The sequence below is a fragment of the Anomaloglossus baeobatrachus genome, chromosome 5, assembly GCF_048569485.1.
Source record: "Anomaloglossus baeobatrachus isolate aAnoBae1 chromosome 5, aAnoBae1.hap1, whole genome shotgun sequence".
Lineage (NCBI taxonomy): Eukaryota > Metazoa > Chordata > Amphibia > Anura > Aromobatidae > Anomaloglossus > Anomaloglossus baeobatrachus.
Window position 1 is genome coordinate 506473055 of NC_134357.1, and position 13157 is coordinate 506486211.

Here is a 13157-nt window from a genome sequence, read left to right on the forward strand (position 1 = left end):
TGACACAAGACACTGGAGTCTCTGGTAAACCAAACGGGGTGATGAACGGGGCCCGCAGTTGGCTGCAGCTTCTCCCAGAATAGGTTGGTGGTTTCCGCCTTTCTCCTGCACCTCTTTGTATGAATGTTTGACTCCTATGCCTAAGCAACGGTAGTCCACTCCCCGACTCGTATATGCCGTAGGAGCCCGTTTGCCCGCAGACGCTGGCCCTTTGGGTCTCTATGCCTTGGTGTGGCTTTACCCTGTATGGTTGGGCTGTTGTCTTCTAACGGGTCCTGTGTGGGATAGGTCCTAAAGTCCAGTCCGCAATCAGTTGATTTGACTCGGCCCTGTCGGTTCAGGGCTTTGTACTGGGTCTGAGTACCCCTCCTGGTGCTCCGGTTTCCAATCGGTTCCCCGGTTCGGTACCGGCGGGCCACCACCCGACCCCGGTCCCTACGGTTCCACCGTCTGTAATCCAAACTCCTGCAGACGGCCACCACCGTCTGCCTCCTTGCCAAGGGTGTCTGGGCTCCAACCCAGCCACCGGAGTTGTCTGTTGGCAGGCCTGGGCACAGGTCTGCCCTTGAACGTGACTTCTCTCTAATCTGCACTACCACTGACTCCTCACTTGAGTGTCTTTTCCCGCCTCCAGGCCTGTGAACTCCTCGGTAGGCGGAGCCAACCGCCTGGCTCCGCCTCCACTGGTGTGGACATCAAACCTGGAGGGTGGTGACAAGGGTTTCTTCGTTGGCTGCTGTCACCTAGTCGGGAAGGGGGGGTGTGTGTGTGACTACCTGGGACGACCTGACTAGTCCAGGGCGTCACATTAACCCCTTAGATCGCGCTGTCAAACACCGAGAGCGCAATTTAAAGGACCGTCATCGGTGGCCCCATGACACGATCACGGGCCACCAATGTGTTCTAACAGTAGAGCAGCAATGCTGCTCTGATCAGCAGAATGCACAAGCGATCAGTCTGAACAGTGATAAAGTCCCCTAGGGCGTAATGATAGAAAATTTCTAAACACCAAAATTAAGTGTTTTGGTCACAACATTTCTTTAAACTGCAATAACAGGCAATCAAAACCGCGCATCTACACAAAAATAGTATAACTAAAAATATCACCTGAAAACACAAAAAATAAGTCCTCACCGAGCCTCAAATCCCCCAAAAATTGAGAACGCTACAGGTCTCGGAGCATGGCGACAAAAGCGCAATTCTTTTTTGAGGGAAACTTCTGATTTTTTTTTCCCCCAATGAGATAAAAGTATACATGTTTGGTATCTACAAACTCGTACCAACCTGAGGCATCATACTGCCAGGTCAGTTTTGCCATATAGTGAACGTGGTAAAGTAAAGACCCCAAAAACAATTGTGCAATTGCACTTTTTTTTTGCAATTTCACCAAACTTGGAATTTTTTTTACAGTTTTCCAGTTCACGATATGGTAAAACTAATGGTTTCATTCAAAAGTACAACTCGTTTCGCAACCGATAAGCCTTCATATAGCAATATTGACAGGAAAATAATAAAGTTATGGCTCTCGGAAGAAGGGGAGGAAAAAACAAAGATGAAAAACGAAAAATTGCCCCGGGGTGAAGGGGTTAAAACATACTAAATGGCCACATTATTAGAGACACCCATTCTAGTAGCACGTTCAGCCTCCATTAGCCTTCCAAACTGCAGGAATTCATCATGTCACAGATTCTATTGGGTCTTGAGATTGTTTCCCAGGAATACTGGTCACTGCCAACAGGATAGTTTCTTTCAGTTGCTGCAAATTAGATGGAGGAGCTGACATTCTCTGAACATCCTCATCTACCTCGGCCAGGAGATGCTTTATAGGATTAAGATCTGAGGATTATGAAGATCGGGGAAGGAGGAAGAAGTAATGTCATGTTCCTGGTGTAAAGATATGGAAGATTCTGGCATCCACTAGTGAGAATTAGTGTGTGACTAAAGCTTTACTTGTGATGCTGCAGGATATACTGTTATTACATGGCTGATGCAAAGTACTGTCATAATATGGTTAATGCTATGGTTCAGGGGCGGAACGATCGCAGTCGCAGGTCGCCATCGCAACAGGGCCCAGAGGACTATCGGGAGTGCAGTATAATACATGGAGGACTATAGAGATGCATTATAATATATGGAGGACTATGGGGAGTGTATTATAATATATGGAGGACTATGAGGAGTGTATTATAATATATGGAGGGCTATGGGGACTGTATTATAATATGTGGAAGACTATAGAGGTGCAGTATAATACATGGAGGACTGAGGATTGTATTATATTATAAGGAAGACTATGGGAATTGTATTATAATATAAGGAGGACTATGGGAATTGTATTATAATATATGGAGAGCTATGGGGAGTGTATTATGATATATGGAGGACTATGAGGAGTGTATTATAATATATAGAGGACTATGGAGATTGCATTATAATATATGGAGGACTATGGGGATTATATTATAATATATGGAGAAATATGGGACGTGTATTATAATTAATGGAGAGCTATGAGATTCATTATAATATCAGATATTATATCGGGATATCGGAGTATGGGAAAGCTTGGTGCTGAGGGAAAGAGCCTGATGTCAGCGTAATTATCCTGTGCCCCGACGGAGACAGGGGGACAGGTCCAAATTTTGTATCGGGGCCCATCGAACTCTAGTTGTGCCACTGGTATGGTTTATTTTTATTAGGCAGTTCATCAGGAGAAAGTTTCAGAGGTTCAGCTCTGCATTTGGTGGCGTCTTGGGAAAGGTTTCTAGGTGGTTCACTGTATATACAATAGACTGTGGTTGTAGTGCACGTTTACTATGTGGGGCTCTGTAGAGTGAGGTTGGGGCAACATCTACTGCTCAATGTTGGAACTTGAGATCTGACACTAGATGAGGGTAGCATGCTTCTAAACAGACTACTGATAAGTGGAAGTGAAGCGCTGGCAGGACTTGGTGGACAGATCAGAAACCCAGTAAGGAGTTAGAAAAAGCAACCAGAGTGAATCTAAGTAGGAAGCGCAGAAAGGTAACCAACTCTTTATTGTGGCCCTGAGATGGCAAAGACAGAAGCTAAGTATAACCCTGACTTGGAGTTTACAAAAATCTAGAAAGCCAAGCCAGAGCACAGAGATCGAATAGAGAAGGTGGACTGCATGGAAAAGGAGTCAAGGAAAGTAGTATCAAGAAAAATGGAGGGCCAACGAAAACTACTGAATGTAACTGCTGGAAACTGTATAAGATATATGCCTCTGTTGTAAACAGAATATTATATTTAAAAGTCATGTATTTTCAATTGTTCTAATCTCTCTCCCTCTCTATACAGACATATATATTATATGAAGTGGCGTGAAAAAGTGTTTGCCCCTTCCTGATTTCTGACTCTTTTGCATTTTGTCACACTTAAATGTTTCAGATCACCAAAAAATTTTAACTATTAGACAAAGATAACAAAAGTAATAACAAAATGCAGTTTACTGTATAAATGAAGGTCTTTATTATTAAGGGAAAAGGAAATCCAAACGTACAGGGCCCTGTGTGAAAAAGTGATTGCACCTACTTCTTAAAACATAAATTATCTTTGGTTTATCACATCTTTGGGAAGCGGAGTTCTATTTCCCTAGCCACACCCAGGCCTGAGTATTGCCACATCTGTTTTCAGTCAAGAAATCACTGAAATAGGACCTGCCTGACAAAGTGAAGTAGACCAAAAGACAGCTAGACATCATGCCGCGATCCAAAGAAATTCAGGAACAAATGAGAAACAAAGTACTTGAGATCTATCAGTCTTGAAAAGGAAATTGTCACATCTCCACCGGAGTCTACTTCTGCTTCAATCACCAGACGCCGCCGCGTCACCACTGTGGGCGGCGCTGGGAATGCAGGAGCAGTCACCGACTTGACTAAAAAGGGGGCAGATGTGGTTAGTTGGAAGCCAGAGGCGATCCATGCCTTCTCTAAACTACAAGACTGTGTCTTCTGAGACCCTATTCTTCTTCAGCCTGACCCTGAGAGACCATTCATTGTAGAAGTTGATGCTTCAGAGGATGGAGTGGGAGCGATGCTGTTACAAGGCACTCCATCACTCACTCACCTTCGTCCATGTGCTTTTTTATCCCACTGAGAGAAACTATGATATTAGCAACTGTGAACTGTTGTCAATTAAATGGGCCTTCGAGGAATGGCGCCACTTCCTCGAGGGTGCCAAGCATAAGGTCACAGTAATCACGGACCACAAAAACCCTACTTATTTTGAATCGGCTAAAAGGCTCAAGCCTTGTCTAGGCAAGCGACGTGGGCCTTGTTCTTTTCCAAATTTGATTTTGTGGTAACGTTCCGTCCTGGTACTAAGAACATAAGAGCCGATGCACTTTACCGTAGCTTCAGTTCCTCTCAGGCTGACGACTTAGAACCAGTACCTATTTTGCCTAAGGACATATCGTCTGTTTTCTTAGATTTGGTAGAAGAGATCCGTGCAACCCAAGACCAAGCCCCTGAAACCACTCCTACCAGTAAACTGTTTGTCACCCCCCAACCTCGCCTACATGTACTTCAGGAGTCCCATGATTCTGTCCTTGCAGGGCAACCTGGTATATGCAATACCCTCAGGCTGGTAACCAGGTATTTTTGGTGGCCAGCTGTAGCTAAGGACTGTAAGGAATATGTGCTCGCTTGTGAAGTTTGTGCCCGGACTAAGGCGCCCCCATATACGTCCCGCTGGATTTCTCCAGTCTCTACCTACTCCCAGAGGTTTGTGGACCCATCTCTCCATGGACTTTATCACTGATCTTCCGCCGTCGAACGGGCAGACTTGTATCTGGGTGGTAGTAGACAGAATTAGCAAACAATGCCATTTCACTCCTCTATCCGGATTACCGAATTACGAAACGCTAAGCAGGTTGTTTATTAAGCATATAGTACGGTTGCACGGGGTCCCGGAAATATAGTCTCTGACCGGGAAACACAGTTCATATCGAAATTCTGGAGGGCTTTTTGTAAAAAGATCAAGATACAGTTGTCCTTTTCCTCTGCCTACCATCCAGAGACCAACGGTCAGACTAAACGTTCTAATCAAAATCTAGAACAATATCTCCAGTGTTATGTGTCCGACCACCAGTCTAACTGGGTGGACTATCTAGCTAGCTGAGTTTGCCATAAACAATCAGTATCAATAGTCCATCCAGACTACACCATTTTTCTGTAATTTGGGATTGCATCCCCGCTTTGGTTCTTTCTCTTCCACTAGTGTGGACACCTCTGAGGCTGAAAGAACAGTGGATAAGCTAAAAGCTATCTGGTTGGAGGTCAAAGAGAACTTGAAGAGGGCACAGGATGGTCAAGCCTCAGCTGCTAATAAGAGACGTTCTGAGGGCCCGAGCCTTGGAATTGGGGATAAGGACTTGTTGTCCACCATACATATTAAAATTAAGGTCCTTTCTGCCAAACTGGGTCCATACAATATTATTGAGGTCATTAACCCCGCTGCTTTTCGTCTGAAACTTCTCCCATCCTTTAAGATCTCTAATGTGTTCCATAAGTCCCTCCTCAAAGTATATAGTTCCCTCGTTCACCCAGTCAGTGTTTCTCCTCCTCCCATGTTGGTTAAGGGTACTCTGGAGTATGAAGTACAACGAATCCTTGATTCCCGAATTGTGAGAGGGGTAGTACAGTATTTGGTGCATTGGAAGGGTTATGGGCCAGAGGAGAGGTCATGGGTCCCGGAAAGTGATGTGCACGCGAAAGGCCTTGTCAAGCGATTTTACCAACAATACCCTGACAAGCCTGGTTTTGAGTTTCTGGAGGCCCCTCGTGGAGGGGGGGTACTGTCACATCTCCACCGGAGTCAACTTCTGCTTCAATCACCAGACGCCGCCGCGTCACCACTGTGGGCGGCGCTGGGGATGGGGTAGCAGTTAGTGGCTCTGCTGGGCGCAGGCTCCGCTCATCTATTAAGCTGGGTTTCACTAGGACCTGCAGTACCACTGGTTGACTGTGGGGGGGTGTGCCTTTCAGCTGAGTAGCTACCTTTCAGCTGGGGCCAATGGGAAGACACCATACCACTCTTATGCTTTCTCTCTTCTGCTGGCAAATGCCATATATAGTCCTGTAAATCCCTGCTAGTCTCTGGTACCTTGCTTTTTGTTTGTATTCCCGTATATTGACCTTAGCTTGACTACCTGACTACTCTTCTGCCTGCCGTTCCTGTACTTTGCTGCTAGCTACGGTTTTCACCCTTAGCTTGTTTACTCGACCACTCTTCTGCCTACCGTTTCTGTACTTTGCTGCTAGTTCCGGTTTTGACCCTTAGCTTGATATCTGACCACTCTCCTGCCTGACAATTTTTGGCCATGTTCTACCTTCTGGATTTGACCCTGCCAGGTTACTGCTCTTCTCGGGACTGCAATTTTCCGCAGGCAGCGATCACCTGGGCCCTGTCGTAATTCCAAATCCCTGTATAGGGTTTAAAGGGGGTCCTGCTTTGTGGGCAGTTGCCTCAATTCACCTGTTTCACCGATCCTGAGTCCGTGGCTCCAGGCAGGCGTCAAATAAATAAAGCTATTTTGACCGCAAACCACAGTAAAAGCCATTATCAGCCATTAGCCTCAAATGGCGAAAACATGGAACAGTGGTGAACCTTCCAAAAATTAGCCCAAGAGCACAGCGACGACTCTTCTAAGAGATCACAAAAGACCTCACAACAACATCCAAACAACTGCAGGCCCACTTGCTTCAGTTAAGGTCAGTGTTCATGACTCCACCATAACAAAAAGACTGGGAAACAATGGTCGGCATGGCAGAGTACCATGACAAAAAACACTGCTGAGCAAAAAGAACATAAAGGTTCACCTCAGTTTTGCCACAAAACATCCTGATCCCCAAGACATTTGGGAGAATACTCTGTGGACTGACGAGAAAAGTTGAACTTTTTGGAAGGTGTATGTCACAATACATTGGGCATAGCAGTAACACATCATTTCAAAAAAGGAACATCATAAGAAAAGTAAAATGTGGTGGTGGTAGTGAGATGGTCTGGGGCTGTTTTGCCGCTTCAGGACCTGGAAGACTACAAGTTGCTGTGGTAAAGGGAACCATGAATTCTGCTGAGTACTAAAAACACCTGAAGAAGAATGTCCGGCCATCTGTTTATGACCTCAAGCTGAAATGTACCTGGGTTATGCAACAGGATAATTATCCAAAACACACCAGCAAGTCCTCGTCTGAATATATTATGACAAACAAAATTAAGACTTGGGAGTGGCCTAGACAAAGTCGTGATCTTTATCTGATTGAGATGCTGTGACATGACTTTAAAAAGTCAGTTCATGATCAGAACCCTGCAGAGTTGCTGAATTACAACAATTCTGCAAAGATGAGTAGGCCAAAATTCCTCAAAAGCATTGTAAAAGACTCATTGCCAGTTATCACAAACACTTGATTGCAGTTGTTAATGCCAAGGGTTGCCCAACCAGTTATTAGGTTCAGGGGGCAATAACTATTTCACACAGGGCCCTGTAGGTTTGGATTTCTTTTTCCTTAATAATAAAGACCTTCATTTATAAACTTAATTTTGTTATTACTTTTGTTATCTTTGTCCAATATTTAAATTTGTTTGATTATCTGAAACAGTTAAGTGTGACAAACATGCAAAATAATAAGGCTATGTGCGCACTAGAAAAGTGATTTTTCTCAAGAAAATTTCTTGAGAAACTTCTGGGAGTTGAAGATTTCCGCACCTGCGGAAAAATCCGCGGGAAAAACGCATGCGGATTTGCCGCTGATTTACCACGGATTTACCGCAGGTTGGTCCCTGCGGTTTTGCAATAAATAATATAGATAATCGATAGACATAATGGATAGAGGGAAAGATGGATAGATGAATAGATAGATAGATAGATGAGAAGACCTATATAATGTCCCACCTCCCTGCATTTTCTAAGCTGGCACCCTTTAGTGACTTTCATGTAGCACTAAAGGGTGCTTAGCCTTTTATTTAGCCATAAAATAAATAAATAATTAAAAAAAAAACAAACGACGTGAGGTCCCCCCATCTTTTGTAGCCAGCTAGGGTAAAGCAGATGGCTGCAGCCTGCAAACCACAGCTGGCAGCTTCACCTTGGCTGGTAATCCAAAACAGAGGGCACCCCACACTGTTATTTTACATTAAATAAATAATTTAAAACAAAAAACGTGGGGTCCCCCCCAAATTGCATCACCAGCCGAGGTAAAGCGGACAGCTGTGGTCTGGTATTCTGTTATTGGACACTCCCCAGCCTAAAAATAGCAGGCCGCAGCCGCCCCAGAAGTGGCGCATCCATTAGACGTGCCAATCCTGGCGCTTCGCCCCAACTCATCCCGTTGCCCTGGTGCGTTGGCAAACGAGGTAATATATGGGGTTGATGCCAGATGTGTAATGTCACCTGGCATCAAGCCCTGGGGTTGGTGAGGTCAGGCGTCTATCAGATACCAGACATCACCAACCCAGTCAGTAAGAAATAAAAAATAGACAACAAAAAAAGTTTTATTTGAAAAAACACTCCCCAAAACATTCCCTCTCTCACCAATTTATTGAAAAGAACACGTCCGGCGTAATCCAATAAGGGGGGGGGGGGGTCCCATGGCGATACATACCATAGTCGCTGTCCCAGTCAATGAAGAACAGAATGTTCCCCATTGGCTGGGAGAGCAATGCAGTGACCTGAGCTAACATCAATAGCCCAGGTCACTGCATGGGATGCCAAGCGCTGCTGTCAGGAGGTTAGATGAGATCATTACATGCTGTGATCATCTCCTGTACTGCTGACGTCAGCGCTGTCACTGACTTCTATGCCCGCCGCGTTGTCAGAAGTATCGCGAGAGCCCGTGACGTCACCGCTAGTGACAGTCTCGGGCCGCTCGCGAGACGGGCATAGACAGCAGTGACCGCGATAAAGTCAGGAGGCAGGAGATCGTCACAGCAGGTAATGATCTCACCTCCTGACAGCAGGTATCATAATCCCCGCGGCTGCCAGCACTGCAGGGTGTCAGTGTCTGCCTGCGCTGCCGCGTGACAGGCTGCTGACACTGCGGGCAGACACTGACACCCTGCAAGGCAGTGTCAGTGTCTGCTTGTGTCGGTGTCTGCCTGCGCTGCAGCGTGACAAGCTGCTGACACTGCGGGCACACACTGACACGCTGCAGTGCAGGCAGCCGCGAGGCTGGAGCGGGATACACACTGCACGGGCACCTGGAGGTCACACGGAAGTGCTTCTGTGCGGCGTCCAGGGAGTGTGACATGTGTGTTTACTCTGCTCCGCTTCCTCTTCCTGGCATAATGACATCGCTTCCTGCAAAACCGCAGGCAGCGATGAGCATTACCGCAGGTAAATCGCGGCTATACCGGGGGTATACCGCACATCATTTGCTACCTGCAGTATACCCCCGGAATTTCGCGATTGCATTACAGTGAATGGAGTGAAATTCCGGAGGTATACCACAGGTACCTGCGGAAAATAATGGACATGCTCATTTTCTCAAGAAATTTTCTCAAGAAATTCTTCTCAAGAAAATTTCTTGAGAAAAATCCGCAGCGTGCACACAGCTATTTTTTTTTTCACATAGGATTTGCTGGGAAATGTCTGCACAAAGATTGCAGACATTTCTCAAGAAATTTCCGCGGCAGATCCGCGGGTAAAACGCACTAGGGCGCACAGGGCCTAAGAAATCAAGAAGGGGGCAAACACTTTTTCACATTACTGTAATTCATTAACATTCAATTTATCATTGACTGAATTCGATCAGTGTACTCATGGTATGGGTCACTATTATCCTTGTACCATACAGTAAACAGCTGCAAAAAAGGGATGTACTTCATGAGTCAAAAAACATAGCTAAGTGTCCATCCATCCATCCATCCATCCATCCACAGGTATCAGAGGATCCAGAATGTGGCAAAAAATAATCTCCACACCTTTACTCCACCTCTAGACAGAAAAGGCGCATGGATTTATGCTGCTTGTACCAAATTCTGACCCTCCCATTTTCAGTCTAGGTTCAATGTTTTTCATTGCTCAGTGATCTAATTTTCTCTTTCTTTTGCCAAATAATTTTTTTTCCTTTCTGTTTCCATTGATCAGTAATGACCCTGGAACTGGTCATCTGCTGCTATAGCCCATCTGTGTAAGGAATGGTGACTGCATTCGGACACATTATGATGCAATGAAAAGAGATGAAAAGGCACTCACCGGTGAAACTGTACAAAAATCCTTTATTGGAAAACGGGTTACGGATCAGGGCATCAGGGGAGGGAAAAACACACAAGCATGCCGGACAACGGCCGTTTCGCGCCCTCTCGGGGTGCTTCTATTTTTGATCGCTAACACTCGCTCGGAGCTGTTATACACAACGATGTCGCTAATGACGCCGGATGTGCGTCACGGAATCCGTGACTCCGCCGATATATCGTTAGATACGTCGTTGCGTGTAACGGGGCCTTAAGAACCACAGGAGGTTGGTAATTTTTTAAATACTCGTGCTGCTACAGTGACATTATATGAAATAATGCAGATTGAACAATCTTCCTATTCTGAAAACTGATCTCTCCGATTTATCCTGCACTCTGCAGTCATGTGTCTAATAAATGTCAGATGGGAGCGTGAAAGGGTCTCTAATTAGTTGGCCATTCAGTGTATAATACTGGTGGAAATAACAAGACTGAACACAAGACCTTCACAGCCATCTACACATCATAGGGAGATTTCATGACACCTTCTCTCCATCTACCTGATCATCCTGGTGAACATCGGGATCTTCTTGTTTACAGTCCTGTGGAAGAAGAGGACGGGGACATCTCTCTGGTGTTGTCCTCTCACTGGATAGAACTGGAGGAAACACATACAGGGACTGAATTCATTCTTTACATACAGATAATTATAGGCCGTGTGTATTTAGTCCTGTCTATTACCTGGTGATGTGAGGGGCTGGGGAACCTCCATCATGACCTCCTTGTACAGATCTTTGTGTCCTTCTAAATACTCCCACTCCTCCATGGAGAAATAGACGGTGACATCCTGACACCTTATAGGAACCTGACACATACAATGATACCGTCATCCCCCGATCCCTTCATAGCGTTACTGTATAATGTCCCAGCATTCCCAGCAGTGTCACCTCTCCAGTCAGCAGCTCAATCATCTTGTAGGTGAGTTCTAGGATCTTCTGGTCATTGATGTCCTCATGTATCAGGGGGTGAGGTGGAGGCCCCGTGATTGGGCTCAGGGGTCTTCCCCGTCCCTCAGACACAGGGTCCTGACAGCGGTCACTAGAGGTCTTCACTACTGTGTAATCCTGGTTATGGAGAGACACATTAATAAATCTCACTACAGACATTTCCAGAGTCCTCACCTGTCCAGTTCTGTCCATCTGTTATTCCCATAGATAAGAATGATGTAATGTGACGTCATCAGAATCTCTCACCTCTCCAGTAAGCCGGAAGAGGATCTCTAGGGTGAGGTGTAATATCCTCTCCGCCATCTTGTCCCTGTCTTTATCCATCATTGATGGGTCAATCAGGAGAATTCTCTTATATAGACGATCTGAGAAGATCCGATATTGTAGGGACCTGAATGGGGAGAAGATGACGATGTAACATCAGAAAGATCCCATGTAAGAAATCTCCGGAGCTGTTACCGGCTTCACATGATCACTACATCCAGTCCTGCCCCCGGTATAACACACAATCCAACTATAGTCACACACAGAGATTTGTCATAGAATATCAACAATCCAGCACCAAGAATACAGAACAAAACTAAAAAGAAAAATCTAAAATATCTGAATCTTTATTAAGCATTTCATAAAAACAAGACAAAGTTATAAAATGCAGGATCCACAGAGATGGGGACGGCAGAACCGGGGCCGTCAGTAACAAATAAAGATAGAACATTAATATCTCCTGATAGTGACAACATGGAGCGGGCGACGGCCATAATGGAGACTGTACAGTAACAGAGCAGCGAGCGGCGTCAGGAGGGAAGTGACCCAATCTAATCCCATACAGACAGATCTCCTGATAGAGCCGCACAGACGGGAACACGTTCTGTCTCCTGGAGTGTGAGCGCAGCACTGAGGGGGTTAATGTAATGGGGAATCTCCACATACCTCCTCCTGCAGAGCCGCACACTGGGTATATGGTCTGGTCCCTTTTCCAGTAGATTCAGCTTCACTTCCTACAAACTCCCCTCTGACTCCTCCCCTTGTGACTGATCACATGACTGTGACATCATCACAGGTCCTGTCAGCAGAGCATAGAAGGAGGATAACCTCTGCTCGGTGCATTATTCCCTCCGCACACATTTTCCTTTCCTTTCTCCTGGGCAGGAGGAGTTGTCAGAGGGTCGGTGGCAGTGAGGGACATTCAGCCGCCGCCCGAGACTGCAGGGCACAGACCCAAATCCAGTTATGTCCACTGGAGCCGGGACATTTGGGAGCACGTTACATAAACTCTTAGTCATAGGCAATTTTGGTGAGAAATCAAGTGACCCATCTTGCTGTAATGGTCCAGCACCACCCATTATACAGTTTAACCACCAGAATTAGGTAAATCCATGACAAAGTCCATGGAAAAATGAGTCCAAGGTTGAGCGGGAACCTCATTAGCCATAAGAAAGCCTGATGGGACCTGACGAGAGGCTTTACACCTGGCGCAAACTCTGCACTTACGGATATACTCGTCAACATACATTCAAGCACTCTTTCATCAAAAGAACCTGGAAACATCTCTCCAGGTGGCAGAGGAACATGCCCGACCAACACAGGGTCATGCATTCAGTTAGGAACATCAGTACGAAGCGAGGACAGCACAAACAGTTTGCTAGGTGGAGTCACAAGGAAATTTGTGCAGGCATGGCCAACTCTCATGGCACCATCAGGATATTTGGAAACTACAGATTCTGGCACTTTGCCTGCTAACTTGTATGCTGTCTGTGATCAGCGCAGGGAGACGCACAAAGTTATGCAGGCTGGAAAGAGTTAATCCCTGCTGGGCTGCATGTTAGTCTCTTTGATCACATGCTTTGGGGAAGCCAGTCACCCCCATATATATGTTGGCTGGACTATTCCATTAATGTCTGCTGTAACTTACCTATACTGGTCTGGTGAGGTGTTGTGATTCAGACTTACTGGTGG

General features: G+C 45.8%; 1 protein-coding gene across 1 annotated transcript in view; it reads right to left on the reverse strand.

Moving 5' to 3' along the window:
• The window catches only part of LOC142312002 (uncharacterized), a 177664-nt gene that overhangs the window by 121715 nt on the left and 42792 nt on the right, over positions 1 to 13157 (reverse strand). Inside the window, 1 exon segment of the mRNA XM_075350876.1 lies at positions 10755 to 10852. Coding sequence (XP_075206991.1) covers positions 10755 to 10852 — 98 coding nt within the window.